The sequence below is a fragment of the Syngnathus leptorhynchus genome, chromosome 11, assembly GCF_054491065.1.
Source record: "Syngnathus leptorhynchus isolate UIUO chromosome 11, UIUO_Slep, whole genome shotgun sequence".
Taxonomy (NCBI): domain Eukaryota; kingdom Metazoa; phylum Chordata; class Actinopteri; order Syngnathiformes; family Syngnathidae; genus Syngnathus; species Syngnathus leptorhynchus.
In genome coordinates, this window is record NC_141205.1 from 1,390,634 (window position 1) to 1,417,750 (window position 27,117).

A 27,117-nucleotide genomic window follows, 5' to 3' on the forward strand; every position below is an offset into this window, starting at 1 on the left:
CTCTTATGCTTGCTTTCAATGCACGCACGCACGCACACACACTGCTCCCATCAGAAATAAAAGAGGCGACACTGACATGGATACCGCATGTTTATTTTGCGTGTCGCCAAGCTGGCATTCAAGGTACGAAAAGAGGCAGCAACGTCACAATCAATAAAGTACAAGTGTGCTCGGATGTGGCCACTGACCTCTTTCTGTTTGCTTCTATTCTGCTTAGTGAAGATCATTGCTTATCAAGAAAAAATAAATGTTATGGCTAATTTGTTTGAAAGGTTTCTATTAGGGGCTCATTGGGACCACTTAAAAAAAGAGAAGAAAGAAATATTCATGATATTTCCAGAATAAAGTCAGGGTCTAATTTCTTTAGAATAAAAAGAAAAAAAGTCAACAATAATATTCCAACCATAATAACGACATGACTTTGGAAACTTTAATACATGTTTCACAAACAATTGTATAGACCTATCAAAAAAATATATAATTTCTCACAGAACATTCAGATTTTTTTTCTGTTAATGACTTTAATGACTTTTTTTTCAAATAACTTATTCTCATTAAGATATGACCTTTGTTTTTGCCCCCAGTACATTTTCCCTTGCTTTGTTTTCAGCGTGTCTGCAGCTGAAGCAGCGTGATGAACATAAAAGACTTTGGACTTCACTGGGAATGAGCCAGAGCTCCAGCACCCTGACCAAAACCAAAACCCTTCGGTCCAAAGTTCTTAGCGTAGCAACCTGTGAACGCATAGCAGACCAATAAGAAGGAGCATTGCAATATTGGGACTTCCAAAATTCCAAAGACCCGCACTGTACCTTTACAGAAGATCTCGCCGTCTCTGTCCGCCACAGTGGTGGACTCCAGTCCCTTGCCGCAGTTAGCGCAGCGGAAGCAACCTTTATGCCATGACTGAGGACAGACACAAAAAGTCCAATCTTTAACAAAAAATAAAAGACTTGTATTGAATTTCTAAAAAAAGAGATCTTCCTTACGTTGCCCCCTCCAATAACCTTCTCTGCCGCGTACACCGTTTTGCCACAGCGTGGACAAACATCGGAGCCTGCAGCTTTCTTGGCAAACTTGGAGGCGTTGGGGTTATTGGTAGGATTGTGTGGACTTTCTCTATCATGAGAATAATAAATATTACAATATGATCACAGGTTGAAATAGAATAGAATTCTTTTTCTCATCAAATTAAAATGTTTGTAATATTTTTTCTCATTGGTGATCGCATGAATATAATTATTCGCTATTGTTCTAACTTGATTCTTTTGTTCTTTACAGTTCTGATCCCGTAAAACTCAGACATTTCTTTACCACTACCATTTTATTGGGTTTTTTTTGTTCACAATTTTCTCTTAGTATAAATACTTTATTTTATGGAAGTTCTGATCCATTAAGATTTTATTCTCCTAATTCAAGTCATAATTAAAAAAAAAAAAAATTCTCCTGTTAGGAATTTACTGTGTGACACCTTGTTTGACTTTGACAAACTAAAATGATTGTGTCATATGCTAAAATAATAATGCATTAGGTAGGTTTTTGACTTACACCGGAGGCTTAATTCCAAGCCCCTCTCCCGTGTCCATGCTGAGGGTCCCTGCTCCCCCGCCGAAGCCGTAGCCTTTCGGCCCGTACTTCTTGCCGTAGCACGACTTGCAGTAGATCTCGTCCACGTGCACAGCCACTGTTGTGCTGTCCAAATTCTTCTTGCACACCACTTCCAATGAAAGGAGAGTTCAAATGTCAAAAATAGAGAAAATGTTGATGCGCAAGTGTGCACACCCTTTTATAACTGGGGATGTGGATGAGTTCAGAATTAGATAATCACAGTTAAACTAATCCCAAATTGAAAAAAAATGACTCCATTTCCCTCAGTTAATCAACTCCAAATAAAGTTCAAATGTTCTCATAGATTTGTTACCAATCCGCATATTTAGGTGATGGATTTTTTTCGTGATGGATTTCACTGACGTCAAGCCGAAATGCTTGAGGGCGAGCGTGTGTGCCTTCCCCTTCCATAAAAGGACAACTTTGTCACATGTTTCCAGCACACCCATATAAGGACTCCAATGTGTCAAGGCAAACATTTGCTTGCCCGAATCCTGCGCATTCCACGCCAACATCTTATGTGTAAATGGACTTACTGCACAGGAAGCAGGATTTATGCCAGCTCTTTCCTTCGCATTGCACTTCCTCTGCAAAGTAGACCGTCTTCTGGCAGCAGCCACATTTGTTCCCCCCTCGGAAAGGCATCCTGCGTACAAGCAGGTTAACCATTCAACTATACCTTTAAATGGAGAAGAGACACTTTTGGAGGATGTGAAGAATAGCTGGAATACACTCGGAAAACACGCAGCCTCTCACACTGCAAGAATGTCGATAGGCTAATCTACCAGATCGTCCTTTGTAAACAGGACATTCCTTGGCACTAACTTCATGTCAAGATAAAGTTTCCCAGAGCAACAGAAATGTTGGAATAAAACCACACTTTGTGACCATCTCTTCTTTCCAGGAGGCCACAAACATATCTTCCAACATGTTTGTTTTTTTTGAAAAAGAGAGAAGTTTAAGATTAAGTTTACCTGTGTGGATGTAGACTCTCTCGGTTCACCTTCACGAAAGATGTCCGCTGAGATTAGAGCAAAGACAGCGCAACTCCCAGGACACTGAGCTGATCAGAGGGAGGAGTTAGAGGTGTGTGCGTGTACATGCGAGTATCCAAACTTCCGAACAAGATGCTCGGCCACCTCATCCAGCTCCTCCTAATATGGAGCAGCAGTGAGCCCCTCCGGGCTTCTCCCCCTATCTCCAAGAGAGACCCCGGTGGCCATCTGACCGATACTGGTCGTACAGGGACCGAAGGAATCCAGTCATGGAGCTCCATATTTTGTGTCGTGCCTCACCAAGGATCTATTTGCCAGGCACAAGTGAAGGTTTGCTGCAATATGTTTCGAAAAGCATGACATGATTTTTGTGCAAATAACATAAGGGTGACAAATAATTGATTTTGTGTTCTGCTGGAAAAACTACCCAGATTCTAGAGCCTGTCAAGTACAATATTTGTCAGAACCTTATTTTTATTTTCATGTTTTTTGTCAAAATCCGACTTTAGACACATAGCATTCCGACTTTGTTGTGTTGTAACGTAATGATTATTGACATAGATTCCCCCCCCCCCTCTCATAACATTCCGACTTTTCATCTGATAATATGAAAGACTTTTCTGTCTGGTAGCATAACTTTTATATCAGAACATGATGACTTTTTTTAGAACCATGAAAGAACCACTTTGAAATTTGCTCTGGATCTTAGCCCAATCTAGCTGAAATTTGACATATTTTAAAAATAGGCAGGAGACCTTTCATGTTTTCGTTTCGACTGTATTTGTATAAGAAGACAATTTTCAATGTTATATCCCTTTATTTTGCAGGTAGAGCAGCTTGCACGCACGCACGCTTCTGGAAGGACAAGCTGCTGGAGCAAGTGATGCTACCCGCTTGTGTCCTCCTCGCTTCAAGCATCATGCGAAGAGACAACGGCGGACTCACTTTGTCTATTTATAGCCAGCCTTTCGGACAGGGCTCACCCTGGCTTCGGCGCTGCTGCGTGGCCTCGTCTATGAAAGCGGGAGAGAGAGAAAGAGGGGTGACAGGCGCTTGGTGGAGTAATCCAGAGCAAGAGGAAGACGACGGGAGGGAGGCAAGACGCGATAACGGGCTGCAGGCACGAGCAGGATGCACGCGACGTTCACCAGCTTCTCTCCTCTCTGAGACTTGAGCGGAAGACAGGGCAAGATAAGACAGGAAGAGGTGAGTTGGCGCTTTGGCTGCTTAATAGTTTTATTTTTATGATGCATTTGCAGATTCAACCTTGAACAATAAAACGTTTCGCAAAGACAATAATGCTTACAATAAGACTCTTTGGGGCACATCAACAAATCACAGCTAGTTTAATCTCTTTTTATGGTTTTGAATTCAAAACCCTAACCCTATTCAAATTATTATTACTCGATTATTTGTGTTGTATTTGTAGCCATTCATCCAGTTTTTGTAGCATGCTTCAGGGTCATAATTACTATCCCTGCTGGCATTGGGCATGAGGTGTGGTGCATATAGACAAAAAATATTTGTTTTCAATGCCTTTCAATCTTTTAATATCATTTAGTTTTTTATGTATTTCAAATTCTTAACTCTTACCATCCATTTGAATTACAACTGCTGTAATACTTTCAGTTGTATCCCGTACCGCATGCGAAAAAGTAAAAAATATAAAAGACACCTATTTAGTACATAAAACCTCTTACAGCATTTTGTATCAAACAGGTAGCTCGTAGGTTGATGACTGCTTCACGTAATGCTTGCCTGTGATTGGTTATGACAATTCTCTGCACTTGATTGTGGAGTGATGCATTTCCAGCTATGAGTCACTAGAGGACACCAGTGAGAAGACTATTCGACACGCCCTGTATTTGGGGGTGTGCGGGTGTCTCATTAGCCAAAGTAGGACGTGCAGGCAACTGAGTGTGACATGCATAGTTACTAATTAGATGAAAACGATACAACGAACACCGGGAAGAGAGAGGAACTTTGTTATCAGTCGGTGCTGTCATCTTCTTGTACCTGCTGTGTGTGTGTGTGTTTTTTTTTTTATCTGCACAGCAGCCCTTATTAACTCGTGTTCCCCAAGCTTGGGATGTAATATGACAGATAAGGATTTGGATGTGTCAAGGTCAAACTCTGTCTGCGTTGTGTGTGTATATTGCAATCGTTTATCTGTATATCTGAGACTATAATCCTCTTTACTTATGAGCAAAGGTTGGCAAAGGTCTACCCACAAGGAAGGCAATTTTCTCTAATGTACAAGACGGACCAACAAAAAGGCGCCAATACCCCTCCGGCTCGCTTCACACCAGTGTAGGTGTTGCCACATGACTTGCGGCTAAGGCTAAATTTGGTTGTGATCCATCTGCTGGTTTCAAAGACATTTAATATATTTCCAAACGCCAACATAATATACGATATTTAATATTTCCAATATACGTAAATGGAACTCTTTTTGGATTTGGGGGTATGCAAGATAAGTATTTTGGCGATCATTTGTCTTGCTTGAGACAATTGGCACATTTTTCTTTTGAATTTTAGGTTATATTTTGCTTTATTTACAATTTATTTGCAGTACATGTCGACTGAGTTCTAATGTCTCTTTACTTTTGTTTTGTTTTGCCCTTGAGGGTGGTGCTGAGGGAGCCCGAGTAGCTCCAAAATGAGCCCTAGCTCCAAAATGTGCCATGACAATTCAAATCAGACCAGTTAAACGGTTCTGGCTGTGAGCAAGACGCGCTGCCAAGCCGCCGTGCGACAGACAGATGGACAATTGGCTAAAATTAGGAACCTTTTCACCAGGTGCCATTTTTAGCTCTTGGAGGGAGCGGTCCAGTTAGCCTGGGTTGGCATTTATAGCGAGGGTGACGGAGGATGCGACTGACAAGAGCGTGCTTATACAAGCAGGGAGCGGAGTACCCCACCCACCCCACCCCAAGGCTACTGAAGGATGTCCCGTCTAGGGTGGAAAGAAAGACTTGTCGGGAGGATGCTTCACGATTACGCCATTTGTGAGCCTGCCTGGTAAGTTGCAACTTCTTGTTCTGCATTTGGCTGGCAGTCATTAAGTGTGTAATTGGATGCAGGGGCATGTCCTGTAATGCACTTCTATCTATATGTGAGGATGTCTGCTGACTCATACAAGCCGAGTGATCTCCTCCAGGCGCTTTTCAGCAATGATAATATTGAACTTCTTATGAAGACACTGAGCAAACAAAAATCCCGCTTCTAGTGTGTGCAATTTTTCAATGATCACTTTTACAATACTTCCAGAATAGCACAATGTCTTATCACAAGTGAGCAATTTTTAGAACAGTCCCGCACATTATTCATGTGGTCCTCACGGGTCCTCACGCCCCACATTGGAGACCCCTGGTCTAAGCACTGTTTCACCATATTGTCTATGTTGTAATAATGTCTGGCATGCTTTTGTCAAAATACCATCAGGATCATGAATGATAGTACATTTATATACATCTTTGTTCTTGGCTCGCTGATGTTTTTTTGAAGAGATTGGCTCTGTACTCGTATTTGTTGCAATGATGACCAAGGGTGATATTAGAGTTGCTTTGCATCTGGCCGACAAGTGTATGTGGGTTATTAGATAAATGAACCCCACTGTTATGCAACAGTGACATTTCTTCTCAACTGCATCAGTCCTGCTTCATGCACAATTTGCAATCATTTAGTTGAAAATGTATTCATGCCACAGTAAGCTGCTGAATTGGCTGCAAGTTTAAATGTGTGTTGTTGTTTTTTTACTTGACTGTGGAAAACCTTTGTCAACACAGGTTTCGTTTGATCAACATCATACAATACCATCACCGACAATAAAATAACACAAACCAACCTTTTTTGTTAACACTGTCTAGTCCGCGTGCAAGTGTGTGCGCGCAAATGTGCGACCCCGCCATGTGTTTTGCAGACTTCACTTCCTCACAGACAAAGCTTTTCGGCCGGCGGGAAAGGAAATGAGCAATGTGGGTTGCTATAAATAAAAAGTGGATCAAGAAGTGTTGAAAAAATTGAACGTTCGACTATTCTTCTAGAGCAGCAGGGCAGGGAATAATCAAATTTTAATACAACCTCACTCCATGCCACGTAAGAGGAGAATAAAGCATGAAATGATGCAGCCAGGTTTGGTCATTTATATTTCATCACAAGTTCTTTTTATAGCATTGAGCAAATGGACTCTTCTGAAGTCTTATGAGCTCCAGTAAGTGGATCCTGGTGCAAGTATCTTTTTTTTTTTTTTGGATGATTATAGGTTTCCAGCAGCCACCGCCGCTCATTGTGCTGTTTCTTTTGTCCACTGGTAGAAAAGGTCACGTTTGATTTGCATCCATAAATATGATGTGTGTATCAAACTGGAAGCCTTTGCTCTCACTTTCGAATAGATCGCATGAATGTGGTTTGTGCAATACGACGTGCCTAAGCCCCCCCCCCCCATGTACATCTTTGAAGTGGCACGGTGCGTTGTGTTTGCACGCTGCGTGAGCCGAGCCGAGCCGAGCTGTGTCAGTCACTCACAGCGTGTTTCACACACCCGACGACCGTGACTACATTACAAGCATATGCTCCAAATTTGAACTGTACATTGCTTTTCCATCTTTGTTGTGTCATTTATGACGTCCCCGCAAGCAAGCAAGCAAGCAAGCAAGCAAGCAAGCAAGCAGTACAATCAGTTTGATCCACTGGTGACTGTGTAGCTGGAGTCCACAAAGGCATCGGCTCCAACCGTCGTTTATTGTCCCACTTCGTCAGCAAGTCTGCGGTCAGAAAACATTCCGTCTGTGGCCCAGACGCCCCCCTTTGCACCGTCGCCATTACTGGGTAAACCATCACCCTTATTCTTACGAAATAATCCTTCTGGTGCCATTTTGATCTGACACGCTGCCACTTTGTCCCAAAATATTCCAAAAGTCATTTTTAAGTGTGAGTCAATATCACCACAAGGTGCTTTCAAGACTTCTGCATTTCACCCACAAAAAGTGGAGTTTTTCCACTCAACTCCATATTCATTGTATGAAGTCAATGTTATTTTGTTGCAAATGCATATTGACTCACGCTACCACACTTAGAAAAATAAATAAATTGCAAACAAAATATGTGCGCTTGTTGACAGGATGATTATGTTTAATAACATTTTTGGCTGATGATAGTCATTGAATGAGCATGTGGTGAAACTTGTGCAAGCACAGGCAGAAGATGCAAACTCCATGCATAAAAAGCCAAACCTCTGAACCGTTGTGCTAATAATGAGCCCATTGTTGCATCATTTACAATAGTATGGCTGCTCATGGGTCCATTTGGTTTTTGTCTTTGCAGGCATGACTTTCTCAAAGCAGCAACTGCTTGCTCTTAGTTAGTATCAACACCAAAGCAAGATGCCTTTCTCCAAAGCGGACTCCAAACTGCCATACGGCGGCCTGCCAAATGCCACCACGCACTTCCAGCACTCCACAAGACAACTTCCTTCCTGTTCCTCCGGATCCTCCGAGCTGCTGCTGAGAGGTTCATCTCTAAAGAACCTTGTGCAGCAAAGTTCCGCCGTATACTCTCAACGGAGCATGGTGGCAGCGACGCGGCGGAGTGATGGAACGTGCTCGGCTTACAGTAGCCCTCGCGTTCCCAAGAGGGAAGCCCCTCGTTCAAAAGACACGTTGGACCTCCGTACGGGTGCCCTTAGAGACCTTCAGCTTAGAAGGAACACAAATAAGAACTGGACTTTTCGAAAATATCGTCATACGAATATGGACAATGCTCAGAGTGTTGACAAAGCGGCTTTGTTCCGGAAACACGACTCCAAAGGAGACAATAGAAATGCAGAGTCTTTGGAGAGAATGGGGAGCTTCCAACGAGATGTGAGGAGCATTTGTGCTTCCAAAACCAAACTTCCGGGAAGGGTGAACATGGTCGCACCCTTCAGGTACAGGTGAGGAACACTATGTTATTATTGGAACAATTACTAGGAATATAACTTGAGTTTTAGAGGTTTTTGCCCGCCCACCAAGTGGATAATTGCAACCAACAAATATGACTGAAGAGCCGCTATTTTCCAGATGTTTTCTTCGGGGACTGATTTATTTGGACTATAATCAGAATGGTGTCATTTAAAAAAATGATATTTTACTATAGGTGTCAAGCTGAGGAAGAGCCAGAGGACTTGAGCGACTGCTCCTCAGACTCCATGGAGGTTTGCTGCGATGATCTCGGTGAGTCCATCCATTTTGGTTCGTGCTTATCTTAGCTGAGAGTTTCCCAGCTGACTTGAGGGCAAGGACGTCCCTCTCCACTGGTCTCCAGATCATTGTAGTGCACATAAATAAACAACCCTTCATGCTCAAGGCCAAGTTTTGAGTCCTTAAATGTCACGACTGAATTTGTCTCCCTCTGGTGGTATCATGAAGCAAAACGTTTTTTTTTTGTTTTGTTTTTTCCCTCGCAAAGTTCAATGAGGTTGTCAGGCATCTTTCCAGCTGAGCGAACGCATCGCACACGGGCTGCTTGTTGTCACAAGAGAACAACTGGCAATAAAAGCTTCACTCACGCCACTGTGCATGCCCCCACACCTGTTATGTGCATCAACTGGAGTCTTTACTTGCATGCAGGAAAAAACATCTCGAGGTCTTTGCCCAACTGTCAGCACGAGTATATTTTATGGTCTCTGGAGGGACATCAGGATACCGTTTAAGTCCATTTCTTTGCTGCATAAAATGTGTAATGCAGGGAGTTTTTTCTGCAAAGGTGTCAAAATAATCTTGTACTTTCTCTACTGAAGTATGAATGTATTAACACACTGTGGTCCTTGGCTGTAGCAGAATCTTAGTGAATTACTGTTTATTAAAATTGCTTATTTTTCCACCCATGGACACTTCTCTGGTTCCCATGTTGGTTGTAGTTTTTTGTGTTGAAATTGAATATAGTTTAGAGGTCTCCAACATGACCACCACGAAACTTGCTCAGAAGCTAGATCGTTTTACACAAAAAATGAAGTTCTTGTTTTAAAAGACCATTTTAGAGATGCTGGTTTAAATACATGCCTTTGTGGTTTAGAAAATGATATCATAGGATGACTTGGACCATAAAAAAACAACAACAGAACTATATACTTCTTCTTGATTATCATAATGATTGAGATGCTCCCAAGGGAGATGCCAGACCAGAGACTAAGTGTCTCTGAAAGAAGGCTGGACAGATGCAGACTTGAGTGCTTTGATGAGCGGATCAGCTTTCATGTCATTTTAGTGTCTCGCTGCTCTTGTTTTTTTTTTTTTGTAAGCAGACAGACCGAAAGCAGGCTTGTATTTGAGGTTTGAAAAAAGAGCAGCAGTATGTCTTGCCGTTAAACAGCTTGTTGCGATGATTGAAGCACAATTTGTGCTGCAAAATTTATTTTACACGTCATTACTTTCTAATATGTATTTTTGGAGGACTGGTGGCTGGTTTTCCTTCCGCCCTTCCTCCTCTCGTACGCTGAATTTCAAAGGAATAAATGGAGCCACTTCTATGAAATGGCAAACAAGTTTGCTGTGTCCCCTCCCACAACGGCGCAAACAACCCTTTCTACCTTCCCTCATATACCAAAAGAAAGAAAACTCCAATCTATGTTCACAGTTACAGTTTGGAGCGAAAATAAGATCCCATATGTTAAAACCCATCCAAATCTAATCCAGAGTATGAATTTGGCAGAAAAGTAAAGTATATAGAAAATATCAGTCTCAACTTTCATCAAATCAGGTTGCAATTTGTTGTGCTTCCGTAGGATCTTATTGCATTTTGAGATCATAGCTGATGACACAAGCTTTGGCAGAGGTGCCTGCTTTGCGAGCGCTCACGTTTACTCACGTTTGATTTTGTAGATGTAATTATCCGACTCTCATACACGCAGGTTTTCAGCACACTTCTCCCTCTGATCTTTAAGCCACAATGTCGTCACTATAGCAGCTGAGCGCTCCGAAAATATGACGCATAGCGCTCAGGGAAGGCCAGCTGTGGAAGAGTCCGTCCACGCAAACATGATGATGGAATCAAAGCCAGATGTGAAGGAGAGCAGGACACTGCCTAAATGTTTTTCTTCATCAAGTTCACATCTAGCACATTGTTTTGTTTTTTTGCAGAAAATAGCTTATGGCAATGTTGATAATTTTATCAACAACGTTCAAGGCGATTATGGTGTTGACATCCTTATTGGTATAAATCAAGCATAGCATGACTTCCTTTCTCGTGATGGCGAGAGCTCATCCCCAAGGAAACAACATAGTCGGTCGGGTTGTGCAAAATTTGCCTGATGGGAATTAGTCACCGAAGGATTAGTTTACGTTCTCGCTATCGCTCTTTCAAAACAATCCCGCTATTGAGCCTACAGTGGGTGTGGATACGGCCGTGACCTCTCGTCAGGGCATGGCGAGCGGACTTGAACGTGTTCCCAGAAACTAATTGCCAGAACAAATGCAATAGTCCGTGTCTCTTCCTGGGTTGCCATATTTAAAGAAAAGCACCGATGTGGATTCGAAGCCTGCTGTTGCAGACAGTCTCGGACTTTGTAGCGAAATAATGAACAACGCTCGACTTTGTTTTCCATAAAGTTCTATCACTGCACACCATGAAAAACTCCAGTAGCATTGTGTAAGCTTGAAAATGTTTGGTTTCATTGCTGACTTTAATCTTTTACAACATTTATGTAGCTGGTTTTGGCTTGAGTTTAATTTAAAATATGCTCCCCTGCCTTGATTAGGTGATACACTTTTTATGTAGGTCTGTATACTATATAAAAATGACTTTTAATCATTTGGCCCATGTTGAATTTAAAAGCAATTACACTCAGTTGCTAGAAAAGTCATCTTTTTATACTTCAATACTTACAAATATACGTTATGTCAGGAATAACCGAGTACACCTACTGCTTGTTTATTTGCAGTATTTTTGAGGAAAGATACAACTGTGTGTGCCGCTGTCTGTAAAAGCCAAATATAACTTTATTTAGAGTACAAGATTACACTTTTGCATGCGTTTGGTCTGTGGTTTATGCGTGCAATGAGGGGGGGGAGTTCCTATGATGCATTTCTCCTTGTGAGTCGCCCTCTGCGTGCTGTTTCATGTGGAATGTTATATTTGAAAAGTGGAATATTTTAAAGGAGGATCACATTCATGTGTGAGTGGAGAGACTGCATGATGAACTCTGCGGGTGTGCGTGCGTGCGTGCGTGTGTCTGTGTGTGTAATTACATGTTCCATATGTGGTTATGGGCGTGTTAACTTGCTTACATTGGCACATGTCACTTGCTGAAGACTTTTTCAAACCTCTCTATTTTTACAAGCAGGGAATAAAAAGCAACAAAACGTGACTGAAAATGTCAGCGCACTTTTACAAGGCATCGTAGTCTGTGTTGCTAAAGCTTTGCTCCAGTTGTTGTATGGAATGAAGCCTCAACAGTTGTTGCTGGAGGCTGTGGCGTGTGTGACTACACCACTAACTGCATATTAAGAGTCGGAATAGACATTTTTAATCAATTTAGCCAAGCTAGATTTCCCAAAAATGTGTGGGGAATTTTGGTGGCCACAGTTATTATTATGTGTCCATTTATTGTGTGTACTCCATTCAAGGAAATACGTTTATCCAAGAGGTGATTGAGTGCACAGTGCAGAGACTTTGATGGAAGGTAGAATCAGCATCATTTTTTTTTTTTTTTTGTCTGGAGAACTATATCCTGAAGCCTGATTAGTTCGTACCTCATTCTGCCAGTAGAAACATGTCAATAACAACTAAAGCCACCTTGAGACGAGTGACAAGACAAATAATGTTTTTCCTATATTGTGTTGGACTATGATTCCGTCTTGATTGTATGATTTATATCATGGGAAAAATACATTGTGTGAACTAAACGATCGATAATTGGTTACATTTTTAGACTATAGATCATGGGAAGAGCTACAAGTGTGCCAGCCCTAATTGACTCGGGGATCAATATCAACAGGCTACAGGGTTGGTCTGCTCACAAATGATGAGCGCAGCAAACAAACAGCAAAGGGTGGGGGGTGGAAAGAACAAAGGATTGGGAGGAATCAGCAGAAAAATGCTCCGATACATCAGACCGGTGCCATTTTTTTTTTTGGTCTTTCACATGGAGAAAGGCGAGAATGTGCAAATGCAGGGGAAAGCGATGAAGAGCAGAAGGGAGGAGAGTGCAAGCTGAGAGAGGGAGGAGGAAGAAAGAGAAGAGGAGGAGGAGGGGAGCGTCTCTGCGTCTGCCGCCGCTGTCATTCTGCTGCTGCGCACTCCCGCAGCAGGAGGGGTGCGTTTCGAGGCAGACGGAAAGAAAAAAAAAAAGAAGGGGGGGACGTTAGGGAAGGGAGCGCCTGGGCAGCACTGCAACAGCTGCAGCGGGAGCAAAGGAAGAAAGAGGAGGTTGCAGGATTGCTGCAAGAAGGAACCTTTTCTCATGCAGGATTTCTTTGTGAGAGGAAGAAGGTTGCAGCCTGGAACCTCATTTTTTCTTCCTTGTCCGTTGATGCTCAATTCTACGCTCCCATGCCGGAGGCATGCATGGGAGGAGTGTGAAAGGAAGGGAAGGAGATTTCAAGATGGATAGCTCCAAAGCGTATAGTCAAGCAGATGGCAAAGGACTTGGCTTTGGGGCCAAGAGGCCCAAATCTGGGGTGCCTCAGAGTACCCAGCGGGGTGAACTCAAGGTTTACCGGGCAGGTAGCTCCGAGGGCAGGCTGCCCGTGGCGTCCAGCCTCCGCAAGCAGAGGTCCATGACCAACCTGGTTGTACTCACCGACGCCGAGAAGAAGTTACACCTTTACGAGTGGTGCGATGACATGGCCAAGTCCGGGGTGGGTGGTATGAGGAAGACGGGCAAGCCGACGGGCAAGGTGCCAGGCGGCGGCGGCGCCCCGCTTTCTCGTAACCTCTCCAAGTCGGAGCACTCTCTCTTCCAAGGCAAACCCAAGCCCTTTGCCCCTCTGGCGGCTCCGTCCGCTCCCGGCAAGCAAAGCCGGATCCCTCGCGCTCCGTACGCAGAAGTGAAGCCCCTAAGCAAGGCCCCCGAGGATGGAAGGTCAGATGATGAGATCCTTTCCAGCAAGGCCAAGGCAGCCGCCAAGAAGCCGGGAACCGGAGGGGATTCTGGCTCCAAGGGTCAGGGGGAAGAAGATGGGGACAAGCCCTTCTTGAAGGTGGACCCCGAACTTGTGGTGACAGTGCTGGGTGACTTGGAGCAGCTGCTCTTCAGCCAGATGTTAGGTGAGTGAAGCAAGGCCAAGTTCAAGGAAAGATCAAGGTGCTCCGGTCGTGCGGTTCTTCACAGCTGACTCAAATGCGGATTGGATTGATCTGATCAAAGTAACTCTGCGAGTGGTAGAAAATGGTTTCAGTCAGTGGTAGTGTCGTGGTCATTTTTGTACGTCTTTGATCACCGTAGTTGTATGCGATTGATCAAGCACTTGTCCACGGTTTAGTTCCCCAGTTAGCAGCGTTAGGCTCCACCTCACCCACTGGGTATCATTTACAAAAGAAACTGGAGGGAGGGATGGATGGATAGTTAACCGTTATCGTATAGTGGTTCACAAAGCTGATTTGTTCAATCTAGTTCTAGTAATATGGACAGATGAAGGTTAGGCGGTGGGTGCTTTGACCACTGGTAATTGGCTCAATCTGATCACGTTGGTTCTGCAATTGACTAGTGGCAGGTTGTAAAATCAGCTGCGATTGGCTCCAGTTGAGTAGTATGAAAAGTGGAAAGAGGGAGTTTTGGCTGTTGGTGGTTCTGATAGCTGCTGTGGTTTGGGACCAGTCTGTCTCACAATCCGCCTTTTGACTCCAAGTCAGATGGCATTGGAAAATGGATGGATGCTTCTCACCACCGCCCCATTTGTGCGAGCCTTGACGAATCCTCAGGGGCAGCACACGCCTCTCCGAGCAGGCACCGCTCGCCACCTGCTCGCACAAATTATCCTCGCATCTCAGAATAGTCACACATCCCTCATAAATTGTAATGTTTTTCAGACAGGGGATTGGATGCGAATGGAATTGCAGTCATGTGCTAGGCTGCATTGTTCTCTCCATCCCTCAGCGAGTGAGCGTAATTGTGTGAAATGTGCTTGTTTCCGATCACAACGTAATCGCGAGGGGAAACGAAAAAAAAAAAAAGCACTCGAGGGCTCTGCGGTGATGATGATTACCAGCAGCCTGATTTCTTCTGTCAAAATCCCGTTGCTGCTCCCCAAATCAAAACAAAAAATGCATAGACCCGTGTGCCATATTGGATACATATTGGAGGCGCAAAGGCACATTTAGCCTCCTCCCGGCTCCATTCATGTGTTAGGGTGATAACAGATGGTTTGCACCCTATGTGCAAATGGCAGCGAGATGATGCTTTATTTTCTTTGTGCGGATAGAGGTCACTTTTATCAATAGAGGATGCTATTGATCAAGAATTCTTTTGTTCTTTGACAAGCCTCTAATGCTCATTTTTGATTGACACTGTCATAAAAGTCATTTTCCATTGTGCACTAATTGCACTGCGTCATATCGAGAGATTTTTCTAATATTCTAGTAACCTTATTTAGCAACATTAAGAAGGGAAAGCTACTACAAACCAGTATGATGAAGTGCAGTTCCACATACTGTTATCTTTGCGAGGAGAGCACAAAAGGCCTTTTAGAGAAGTCTCAAGTCTCGAGGATGAACTACATGGTCAGCGTGGTCCTATAAATAAGATAATAATGTGTCGTATTTATGAGCATGTGTTCCTGGTTACATCGTAATGAATAAATCTGTGCTGATTAAACATATTACTCATGCTTCGTTAGCCCGTGTGTATGTCTATCAGGCACATCAGTTGTGTATAAAAAAACATGCATCACGGGACCTTGCAAAAGTTTTCACCCCTTGGCTTTTTTGTAACCTGTTTTTGTTACATTACAATCGCTAATGCTTACGATTTTTAAAATCAGAATTTTAGTTGTTAGACCTGCACAAAATAGCTTCAAATGAAAATAAGACTTGGTATATAAAATTCAGAATAAAAAAAATATTAAACATTATCATCATCAAATGGAACCACAACAAAGCTACCAAGCAAATGTTTCAAGTGTATCGTTCACAGGTTTGCGTGACATGATCAATGAATAGGTCCGATTTTTAAAAAGATGAATGAAAAGTGACAGCGACACAGATTCCAGGTCATTACGGCAACAGAGTCCCATGCATGCACGTAAGATGGAGACAGTTATATTGCTACTGACATAAAAACTAGACACGGCGGGCAGCTTGGTGGGGGTGTGTGTTGACCTAACATTTCATCGTAATGATTTGCGATCGCTCATGCAAGAGTAGCACAAATGTCGCAATATCCCCCCCGACTTATGCCGAGAGAAAGAAATATGAAGTCGGGAGTGCTGCCTGCAAGCATCGAAGGGTTCAGAGATTTGACTTCCTGGCATTTTAAAGATACTGCTTCTCTGCACACCACAAGTATTTCTGTCTTTACTTTTTTATTTTTTTTGCGAGGTTTACCATTGAGGCTACTTAATTTCACCCATTACACAGAAGATGAACCACCTAGAAAACTACCAGGTATCGCTACACTCGGTAGATGGAAGATTATGACCTTTAACCAAAGGACCGGTTTGACTTGAACTTTTATATCTCTTTTTGAAATATAAAGCAATGCTCCCATCAAGTTCATTCATTCATTATCCGAACCGCTTATACTCACGAGGCTTGTGGGTGTGTGTTGTAAAAGGCTACATTTTATTATTATATATGTATATATTATTTTATAATATTATTTATTGCTTTTAACAAACAACAGTAACTAAGGTTTTTCTTTTTTTTTTAATTGATCCACAGATCCCGAGTCGCAGAGAAAGCGCACGGTACAGAATGTCCTTGACCTCCGTCAGAATTTGGAGGACACCATGTCGAGTCTCCGGGGCTCCCAGCTCAGCCACAGGTGACGATAAAATGAACCATCCCACAAATATAAACTGAAGTTCATCACGTTAATAGCAATAAAAAAAAAAAAACTAAAACGCCTTTGCGACAAACTGTCCCTTTAAAGCCTTGGACAGGTAACACTTGCTGTCTGCTTCTCTTCAAATGGGAGCAGGCCAATGCAGTTCCTCTGCTGCTAAATTATCTGACAAGGACGGATAAAAATACTCCCATGGTCACCGCCATGGTAATATTTATCGAGGTGACTCGGTGCATATCGTTATGCAATGAAACTCAAAAGATGTTCCCATTCTTCCCGAGAGTTTTTTGACACCCCTGACCCACATACAAGAAGAAAACTTCACGCATTATACAAAGCGCTGTCCTGCCTCAATGGTCACATTAAAACTTGTGAAGTCAAACACCTCAAAATTAGGAAAAGCAACAATGGCTACAGAAAGGGAGGTACCTAATGTAGTGTCCTCTTCCATCCACAGCTGCGTGGACAGCAGCAACGTGGGCTACGACAGCGACGACACCAACGCTCGCAGTATGTCCAGCCTGTCCAACCGCTCGTCGCCGCTGTCATGGCGCCACGGGCAAGCTAGCCCTCGCCTCCAGGCGGGCGAAGCCCCGTCCTCTGCGGCTGGCGGTTACCAGGGAGCTAAGATCTCCTCCCCGTACGTCGCCCAGACCATGCCAGCACGCTGCTCGGGCAGGCTGAGCGGGAATTCACGTATAGATCTTCTGGATGAGGGAGACCTCAAGTCTGGTTACCTGAGCGACAGTGACCTTCTGGGGAAGAGCCTCCAGGATGATGACAACAACCTCACTAATGGGTAAGTCCCATGAATGTATAGGATGTCCTGTTTCCATGGCAACACATGCGCTTGTTTCCAATGGTGACTGCAGATGCCCTTTTGGTGTCTATTAGCACATTTCCACCGCAGTACCATGCAGCAGAAAGCAAGACAATGCAAATCATTGAAGCACCTATGAATCAGTATTCTTTATCATCGAAATAGTTCATTGTGCTCACAGAGGGAATCTGAAAAAGCCACGCGGTGTTCCCTCAGTTATGCAACAAGACCAGAATAGATCTTTTGAGGTACACTAGTCCTTTTTTATCATTTCGGATGTCAAGAAAGGATGACAGGAGAGGATTTAACAAGGATGCAGATTGACAGCAACCCTCTGAGAGCAAACGAGAAAGAAAATCAGGACGGTCCTCTGGTGTGCTTTAGAAGCTTTTTATCACTGTCGGGCATGCGGATGGGATTTGAGCTCAGCCTCTCGAGTGTTTGGAAAGGAGGTCTTACTGGAAAGTGCATTAAGGAAAGAGATGAAAACTTTTATATGGCTGGAAAGTGGAAAATGCTCAAATACATCAATGTAGAATTTATATTATTGTATAAGAAATGTGAAACCACTGACGATAGCCCTGTTTCAAAACTAGCACGTGTATTTTTTGCTTGTCGTATTATTTCATTATGGCGCCATGTGCAAAGGCTCTGACAGAAGATCCTCAATAATGTCATAAAGATCAGATGCAAAATGGTCAAGTGCCAGTCTGGAAAAATTTTATGCTTCATAAATTGATCCCAGTGCAAGCAAGAACAGCAAATGAATAAATGGAAAATGAACTTCCCAGGAGAGTGGAAACAGCTACTCGAGGGTTGAACTAGTTTAAATGATTGTCACTTTGTTCAGCTGGCTGCCAAACATTTTTTCGCACCCACTTTACCAGCGTGCCATTATTGGAAAGTGCTGACATAGCAGCATACCAGGAAGTAAAAGCCAAAATCACTCCGCCAGCTCAACTCGGGTCTGACATCACATATGTGGAAAAAGGGCTTTACGTTGAATATTGTACATCTGACTGCTCTCATCGTCTTCCATATCATGTTGTAAAACAGCATATCGTAGCCAGGCTCCCCAAAAAATTCAAGATGTTATTTTTAAGGTTCGCTGCTCGCAACTTAAAAAAAACAAACAATTGAAATTGTTGGTGGTTAGTGACACGCTATTGGAGACTGAGAGTAGAAGACGTGCAGTCAAGGTGACACCCGGATGGATGGATGGATACAGCTGCTCCCTGGTTATGATGCCCCCTGGGGGAAGTCCTTCCATGCACGTTTAGAATACTGCACACGCATATTATGGAAGCGGCATGTCAAAGACAAGGTCAGAGTTAAAAAGGTATTAATCAGGGAAAAAAAATCACCACGTTGTGCCCACAATGTGGCAAAATAAATTCCAGTGCCAGGTGGCAAAAGACAACTCTTGTGCAGGAAATAGATGGCTCCAAAGACATGCCAAGGTAGGAAAATAGTGACTGCTGTTTTTACTTTTCACCTCTCTAATTTGCAACGTTTTCTAGTCTGTATTTATTTCCTGTATTGCAAATCTGCTTTCCTACTCACACTTTGGAAATTCCATGCTACATTTGCATTTTGCATTCCTACTGTACATCGACACACACACACACACACACACACACACACACACACACACACACACACACACACACACACACACACACACACACACACACACTCAAAGGCTCATTGAGAACCATTAAGCACCGGCTCTTGAAAATAGATCAGGCCGCTCCAACGTAACCATGGCAACAAGCTTGAAATCATCACTAAGCCCACCCTCCCCTGTAAATCTTAAACTGTCACTTGCGATAATCCCAATTTAATGATCTATATCGTCACCTACATAAGTACGATAATAATGTCGAATGACTTCATATCATCTTTAAGCGGCACATATCTTAATGTTGATAGTGCAAAGCCAGATCAATAATGTGTATACGTAATGGATATTGATCAGCCCACACTGCTCATGCACGTGTTCATAGCATGATTGTTGCGACTGCCATATCAATCACGTCATACAATACATCTAACAGTATAACTCATTCAGCTACATTAGCAACGCAGTTGCATCAATCAGTACAATAGTAACTTCAATACCCGAGCGCCATTCTATTTATACTTTGAAAATCAATATTGTCTAAAACAACATCAAAACCATCATGTTGTGTAAATCTAGTAGCTCATGGATGATCATGGAGCTAGCGATACAACATGAATGTAGAGTGAGGAAGGTGACATGCAAGATCTGGACAGTGTCTCCTGTGTGTACACTGCAGCATAGTGGCAACAATGCAGTGAACAGAAAGCAGACTGGTGCGGCAAGCAGCGCACACCAACGTGGCTCTGGATGTGCTGCCATGGCAACCGTTCTCCACTGACCCACTGATGAGGCTGCCTTGCGTGTCACTGTGATAAATGCTGAATGGTGCATGTGTGTAGTGTCTTAAGCTAAAGTGATGCAAAATTACATTTAAGGACCTTTGTCCTTGCTAGTAAGGCAATTTAGCGCACTGGTTCAATGACTAGGGGGTACTAGAACAACGAGGTGCCGTACTAGTAATTTATTTCGCCAATACTAGTGCAAATTGTGGCCTACTAGTATGCCCATAAGATTGGGACTACTTTGGGTTTGTGGAACAACTGCATGTTACTAGTGAGGCAAAACCTATAGTCATTTATTGTCCTTATAGCTGACAATTTCATTCGACTAGTAGTCATCATCATCTCGCAACGACAACGATAAACAACTTTCCATACTGCTAAAATGGATGCGTTCATTTTTCCTTCTTGCTTAAAAGCATTGCTTTAAGATGCTTCCTTGGCAATGTTTCCTCCATGGCAACGGTGATAAGGTTTGGCCGGAGCCGACCGAGTGCATGCGCTCAACACTTTGGCACGTATTGTATGTCGGCCTCGCTGGTGGAAACTAAATGCGTACCAACGAAAGACATTCTGGACTTAATGAAAGGTTTTGCTGCAGTCATCTCATCCCGGATTTATGGTCCCTGCAGTCTGCACTCAATTTCCCTTTTCCTGGCTCGGTCGGCTGGGACCTTTTTTTAGAGCCTCTTGACTATTGAAGCTTCGCATGCTTTCGACCTCAATTGTGTCTCTACTCTGATCACGTGTCCGTGGTCATTTTGCTTAAGATCATTCTTCATGACCTTACCACCATTTAATTTAGACTTTATTTGCTCGTTTTTTATGTTTCCTCTATACAATGTGTCAACCTGGATTTTGTACAAAAGAACAAAAGTGTTCCAGAGTTTCTATTTGTGTTTTGGCTTTTCCAGTCATTCATTTATTTTTTCACTTTTAACTCGCGTAAGAAGTTCTTGTTCCACCGTGGTATTTTGATGGTTTTCAAACTTTTAATTCCTTCTTAACTCATTCAGATGCTTAGTTATGTTGTAGTTTGTTTAATGTAGGCTCTTATAAAGCGTTGACACATTCCTGTTGTCACATTATATCCCCACAAAGACAGATTCAAAGACATCTGGGGACAGCGTGGCGTTCCCTCAGCGGAGGGTCAGCAAACAAATGACTCAAGAAAAAAGAAAACGCCACCCACGTTGCTCAGTCAGCCATTGGAATAATGAAGCATCACTTCAGCGCTTTCAGGGAGAATAAATAAAAGCGAGCCAATTCATCCTATAATGCTTTATGCTTTGACTCCTTTTGCCAAGTCATCTCATGCTGACATGGCACCGTTGACTCATTGACCGAGAAGGGCGCATCCATCAGGGTGGGGTCAAATGTAGAACGTGAAATGTCGTAATTCATCGTATTATGGCTACAAATTGGACTGGGGTGGAGGGGACGTCTGGAGTTGAAAGAGAATTTATTTTTCCAGTCCAGCTTTGCTTTGTACTCTGGTCTCGCTCGGTCTCACACTGTAACGTCCTTAAACTTCAGTGTCTTTTGATGTTATTATAACGACCTCAGTATTTACTTACTGGTGTAGCCTAGCTCATTTCTGTGTGAAGTGCAGCCATACAGGCCCAGTGATAAAACATCAAGTCTCCTGCGCGAATGGGAATACCATAAATCACGGATGGGAAACCTAAAGGCTATAATTTCTTATCAGTGCCGCTGAGGAGTCACGTCAGACCACACTAGTAGTTCATGAGCAAAAACAAAATACAAGCAAGACCATATTTTGCTTTTTTATAGAATGATTATGATGAAAGCATTACAGAGGCAGGAACAACAACCTTATCAGACACATCAGTGAGACACAGCATGTCTGCAAACTAGAACCACAAACCAAGCATTCAATCAAAACCTCTCTGAAAATGTGAGTCAGAACTGAGCGTTATTTATTCATCTCACGCTAGCTGCTCTGATGTGTATTGTCTTTACCTCCTGCAGTGGTCATTTTCTACAGGAGAGAGCGTGTTAATGAGATCAGGGAGGAGGAGAAAAGACATTTTTCCAAGGCTACGCACTAGTCGTACCTCCCCGGAGCTCCTGCATGCCGTCATCTGGGGGATTTGTGGTGGCACGGGGAGGAGGCTTATTAGTACCTTGGACGAGCTTTTCCCTACAAGATCCTGAGAAATATGAAGTGGAATGGAAAATCTTTGACGAGGCTAATTTGAGGAGTATGAGGGTGTGCTAGCTGCAAATATTTCGGAGTTGTAGATCATGCCTGATAAAAGCAATACATAATTGTACACAGTGTTTAATCCAAACCTTAACAAAGCCTTTATCGAATGCAATGGCCAATATCAACACGTCTGATATATTTCTTGCTTCAATGTATTTTGAATTGTTTGAATATATAGTGTACTGTATAGGCAAAAAATTCTGTCTCCATAATTTTAAGGATTTCTTAAGATTGTAATTCAAGATTGTTATATCTTATCAATAACGAAGAAGGGTTTATAAGTACGTCCTTTGTTGCGTCACATTGTCCTTGGACTGCTGTTCATTTGTGTCTTGACTCACTTATTGGTAGTCAGTCAGAAAGTAAAGTTGTGCTTCTCCCTTCTGCCACACTATCAACACTGTGACTGACAAACATAAAATGTTCAAAGAAAGTGATCCAAAATGTCAAGGTTAATCCTCTGAGAGCTTTTGGGACAGTTTAGCCCATTTTCCAACGCAATCGCTGGCTAATTTTAGGCTTCATAGCTTCAAATGGTAATTAGTGGGTAACCAGAATTGAAGCAAACTGGATCAACCCTGAGTGCTTTTTAATGGTTTACCTTGTAGCACATTTCTGAGAACAGGCCAGCAGAAACTTGACAACCAACTGTGTAATTATACTTAATTCCTAACTGGGCTTGAACTCATTGTGTTTTATTGCGCTTAATATTTACCTCCTGGCGGACTTGTACAGTTCATTTGAGTCACGCATCCACGGCCCCACGCGGGGAGTTCTGTTTTCATTTTATGGCCACCCGGTATATGTTTCGAGGCGACGCAGGAGGTTGTGGACGCTCGGGGGAGGGCTGTCACTCCGATTTCCAGACCGTGAACTAACCCGGAAGCGGTCAGAGGTGTTGGTTATTTTAATCCGGCATGATTTAGCGGCAAATTCCAGAAAATTTCCCTTGAAGCACCAGTCAATAAAGATTCAAATGAAATGTCCGCGATCAGGATCGTTTATCACACACTCATAAAAAATTCTAAATCACCTGCTTAGTATAGTCTGATGTTTTTTTTTTCCTCAGAATTTATTGCCTCAACTGATCTGCCCATCATATGGTGGTCATTAACTCCATGTATTATTTTTGGTCCTTCCTTTCAGCTGGGATGAAAGCAGCTCCATCAGCAGCGGGCTCAGCGACGGTGACGGCGAGGTTTCGGACAACTTGAGCTCAGAAGAGTTCAACGCCAGCTCGTCCCTCAACTCGCTTCCAAACACGCCACTGGGATCCAGACGCAACTCTTCCGTCATGGTGAGCTGCTACAACTAAAGCAGCTTTTTGATTTGATTGATGAATAGAGCCACTGTATATTGAAAAAACAATTGTTTATCCACGTTGGCAATTTTGCTTGACATTTCCATCTGCCTCGTCTCACCTGTGCAACTCAACATGAGAAAAGAGAGTGAGAAAGCTTGCCGTAGTTTTCCCCTTCCACTGCTCGAGGCAGTTGACTTATCTCCGCTTCTTCCCCTCTGGAATGTTGCTGAGATGAAATCAAGATTACAATGAGCAGTGCAGTCGGTCGGAGATAGCAGGCAGCACGCGATGGTTATCCTCACCGCGCCTTTCGTCTCGTCTCGCAACAGCTCCGAACCGATGCCGAGAAGCGCTCTTTGGTGGAGAGCGGACTGTCCTGGTACAGCGAAGACGGCAAGGCGGGCCGCAAGACGGATACCGGCGGCTACGACACGGGTAGTCTGAAAACAGAAGCGCCGAGCAAGTGGAGGAAGAAGCCGCCCAGTTTCAGCGACGAGCTGAGCGTCAAAGGAGAAGCAAGGAAGCCTCAAAGTTTGGGAGCGCCGGGAAGCTTTAAGAAGAGTCGGAATCCTCCGGTGGGGGTCACCTCCCCCATCACCCACACGTCTCAGAGCATGCTAAGAGTGGCAGGTGAGATCCAACATCCATTGAGTCTGCTCCAAAATAGATTTTATTGACTTTGTCAAGAATGGTTCCGTTTTTGTTTTCTTAAAATGAGTTTGCAGAGCTGTGATTTATCACCAAAATAAGTTGAATGAAAGGTGAAATGATACATAGCTTTATGACATGTACTCAGATTAAGCCCTAAAACATAAAAAACAAACCAAGCTGTGATTTATCACCAAAATAAGTTGAATGAAAGGTGAAATGGTAGATAGCTTTATGACATGTACTCAGATTAAGCCCCAAAACATAAAAAACAAACCAAAAATAACAAAGTGTTCTTTGATTATGGGCCCATATTTGGGCTTTACATTGACTTTCATCAGAAGGACTTATATTACCTTTTATGAATCAAGTCTGGCAGTGATTCACACGTGAGGCACATAAAAGTTCCTCCGAGCAAACACAGATGCGTCTTTGCTTATAGTTGAACTTGGCTGCAGTACGAATGTTTGATGAGATGCAGGCGAGTCATTTCTCTTTCATCTAATTCATCATTTGAGTGCCCTTTGAACTTTCTCTCCTTCCTTTTACTACTGGGAATGTAAGCAAAGTTTACTCTGACAAATTTTGTTTTGTTTTGTCATTTTCTCTATGCAGCGGCAAAAAATGTCAAGCCGCAGGACAAATCTAAGATTTCCATCAAGACGGCAGGTCTCCAACGCTCGCGTTCTGACGCCGGCCGGGAGCATCACATGGAGACCCGAAAGCCCCCGTCTGGTTTAGTCAAACCCTCGAGCGGAGCCTCCTTTGGCTACAAGAGAACGCCTGCGGCTACCGGTACGGCCACGGTGCTGACAGCAGGGGGCGCCACCATCTCCAGTGGCTCTGCTACCGTGGGGAAAATTCCAAAGTCTTCAGGCATGTCGATGAAGCCCGTGGGGTTAGGGGCGCCTTCTGGCCGCAAGAACAGCTTTGATGCCAGCGGCGAGCCCAGCTTCCTGGGGCCCAATGCCCGGAATAGCATCCAGTATCGAAGCCTGCCTCGACCCGCCAAGTCCAGCACGCTCAGCGTCATCGGTCGCCCCGCATCCCGACCCGTCAGCGGCACTATAGACCCGAGTCTGCTGACCCTGAAGCCCGTCACCGTGGCCTCGGCAAGCCCCAGAGTGAAAGACCCCACTAGTTGCAAAATGTCTAATCGGACGATGGCTGTCCCGGTGAACCAGACCGACCGGGAGAAGGAGAAAGCCAGGGCCAAAGCCGTGTGTGCCGACATCGACATAGACTGTGCTTCCCTGAAAGAAGTCCAGGTTCCCTCAGAGTCCTCGCGAGAATCTTTGGTGAAACTGCATGGCCTGAGACGGACCAGCAGTAGCAAATATCCTGAACTTTCATCGCCCACCACGCCAAGGTGCCACCGACTCGCTCTAGAGCCGTATTGGTACTTGTAATAAACGGATGTGACTTATTTTCTTCTTCTTCCTTTAGGATGTTAGCCAAGTCTTTGGGGCGTCCACCCAGCTTGGCTCATCTGGACAAGGTCAACTCCAACAGCTTGGACTCCTGCGTGACCATTCAGGACCTCCCTCCCAAAGTCCCCCCTTACTCCAAGCTCCAGGACCTAGCTTCCTCTCACTCAGCGACCCGTCTGACGCCCAGCCCGGCGCCCGTGCTGCACATCGACTCTCCCGGCTCGTATACGAGCGACAGCCTGGGGGGTTCGCCCCTGCTATATCCCAAACTGTTAACTATGCACCGCAGCATGGAGTCGCTGCCCCTGCAAATGAGCGTGCCCTCCCGATCCAGGTTTAGCAGCAAAGAGTCGCAGGATAACGAGAGGGGAGTTGGGACGTGGGGTGCGGGGAGCAGGACGTCACTCAACCTTTCCGAAGGGTTAGTCGTCGCCGTCTCAACAGACACGAGTGTTTTTTTGTTTGTTTTAATAAATCCATTTGTCTGCTTCCTCTCCACAGATTGCAGAGCGATAGGAACACCTTGCCAAAGAAAGGCTTAGAGTACGTTCATATACAGATGGTCCTCGGTATCCGACGGTCCCGGAGGGGTTTTATTGCGTTTAGGACTAGTCTTAGCTTCAATTAGAGCAGTGTGCCAATCGTTATAAATCCAAGGCACCTCCTTGATATTTTAAGATGAATCTCGCAATATATTCAACAAATACTTTGGGCCTGTTTAGTTGAACACAAAGCTATGATGTGGTTTTAGAATTAGCAACAGGTGGGAACACGGCTTCATTGTGCCATCTAGTGGAAGAGCATTTAGTAGCTCTTTCTGTCACTATACATTGCTGTCAAAGTTAGATGACCTAAGTTACATTTTGGAATGAATATTAACCTTCAAACCAAGTACAATTGGACAACTTCATACTTTTGATTGGCATAACGTGGTTGGAATGGAGAGGGCAGCGTTCCGTTCCTCGTAAATAAAGGTTCAGAGCGGACCCTCTTTCATCACTCAACATTCCTTGCTGCGTGTTGTTATTTGAAACTGAAACAAGATTTCTCCGTAGACGCTGCAGCTCAAGCTTGTCGGACAACGACGGCATGAAACCGGGGCGACGCCACTCGCACAGCGAGCACGACAGCCCACCTCAGCTGCCGTCACCCACCCGCACAATCCACCTCTTGTCCGCCGCCAGAGCTCCTCTCACCAACGTGGGTGAGTGAGCCATTCCCTCAACAGAGGACAGATTTATAAATTGGCAATTGGGAGACAATGGCAAAAAGTAATTTTGCGTGCCCTGATTCTGCTGACTGTATGTGTCTCCTTGTCTTTGATGATAGTTGCACCAATTTCTTCTTTGGGCACCCAGAGGATATCCCGCTCCAATAGCATCGGGCCCCCCGGTGAGCACGAACTCTACGGCTCCTCCCCGTTGGGCAGCACCATGTCTCTGGCAGACCGACCCAAAAGCATGATGCGCTCCGGCTCTTTCCGCGAACCGGCAGATGATGGTGAGCCTTGAAAAAAAACTGCTCAAAATAGAATCAAAGGGGTCTTTTTTCAGTGACCTCCAATTATCTGACCTTTGCGCACTTACAAGATGTGGCAATTGAGGGATAAATATCATATCTTTTTCCTTTTGCAGTACACGGCTCTGTACTCTCCTTAGCTTCCAACGCTTCATCCAGCTACTCCTCCTCGGTAAGTAAGGCA

General features: G+C 43.9%; 2 protein-coding genes and 1 long non-coding RNA gene across 11 annotated transcripts in view; 1 reads left to right on the forward strand and 2 right to left on the reverse strand.

The window, feature by feature from the left end:
- Positions 1 to 77: 77 nt before the first annotated feature.
- Positions 78 to 2,674, reverse strand: LOC147048733 (cysteine and glycine-rich protein 1-like). Its single transcript, XM_085923487.1, has 6 exons — positions 2,583 to 2,674; positions 2,145 to 2,254; positions 1,549 to 1,717; positions 990 to 1,119; positions 813 to 906; positions 78 to 734 (listed from the first exon to the last, which is right to left on the reverse strand). Exons 2-6 carry the CDS (start codon positions 2,251 to 2,253, stop codon positions 658 to 660), a joined length of 579 nt encoding a protein of 192 aa, XP_085779613.1. The 5' UTR covers position 2,254; positions 2,583 to 2,674; the 3' UTR covers positions 78 to 657.
- An 868-nt stretch (positions 2,675 to 3,542) lies between these two features.
- nav1b (neuron navigator 1b) overlaps positions 3,543 to 27,117 on the forward strand; it is a 32,974-nt gene continuing 9,399 nt past the window's right edge. For 2 of the 8 annotated variants that reach the window (XM_085924004.1, XM_085924010.1), the window contains exons 1-13: positions 4,493 to 5,624; positions 7,929 to 8,535; positions 8,739 to 8,815; positions 16,458 to 16,560; positions 17,039 to 17,380; positions 23,181 to 23,331; positions 23,667 to 23,967; positions 24,601 to 25,354; positions 25,432 to 25,836; positions 25,917 to 25,958; positions 26,471 to 26,619; positions 26,745 to 26,915; positions 27,050 to 27,105. In XM_085924004.1, coding sequence (XP_085780130.1) covers positions 7,988 to 8,535; positions 8,739 to 8,815; positions 16,458 to 16,560; positions 17,039 to 17,380; positions 23,181 to 23,331; positions 23,667 to 23,967; positions 24,601 to 25,354; positions 25,432 to 25,836; positions 25,917 to 25,958; positions 26,471 to 26,619; positions 26,745 to 26,915; positions 27,050 to 27,105 — 3,099 coding nt within the window. In that variant the 5' untranslated portion in view covers positions 4,493 to 5,624; positions 7,929 to 7,987. Of the gene's footprint in view, positions 3,810 to 4,492; positions 5,625 to 7,226; positions 7,434 to 7,928; positions 8,536 to 8,738; positions 8,816 to 12,069; positions 13,848 to 16,457; positions 16,561 to 17,038; positions 17,381 to 23,180; positions 23,332 to 23,666; positions 23,968 to 24,600; positions 25,355 to 25,431; positions 25,837 to 25,916; positions 25,959 to 26,470; positions 26,620 to 26,744; positions 26,916 to 27,049; positions 27,106 to 27,117 lie in introns of those variants that run through there. The other 6 variants (XM_085924002.1, XM_085924003.1, XM_085924008.1 and 3 more) reach the window with 5 other exon arrangements.
- Positions 22,092 to 24,433, reverse strand: LOC147048735 (uncharacterized). Of its 2 annotated transcripts, XR_015067564.1 has the most exons (4): positions 24,342 to 24,433; positions 23,640 to 23,990; positions 23,456 to 23,563; positions 22,092 to 23,383 (listed from the first exon to the last, which is right to left on the reverse strand). It is a non-coding gene; the product is annotated as an uncharacterized LOC147048735 (long non-coding RNA). The 2 variants fall into 2 exon arrangements; XR_015067563.1 differs by lacking the exon at positions 24,342 to 24,433 and having other exon boundaries at positions 23,640 to 24,094.

Bases quoted from the DNA above. Each gene is read 5' to 3' on its own strand.
- LOC147048733 (XM_085923487.1), bottom strand. From the start codon at position 2,253: ATGCCTTTCCGAGGGGGGAACAAATGTGGCTGCTGCCAGAAGACGGTC. The intron at 907-989 runs GTAAGGAAGATC...GTCTGTCCTCAG, and splicing joins AGGTTATTGGAGGGGGCAAC to TCATGGCATAAAGGTTGCTT. The intron at 735-812 runs GTACAGTGCGGG...ATGCGTTCACAG, and splicing joins CGGCGAGATCTTCTGTAAAG to GTTGCTACGCTAAGAACTTT.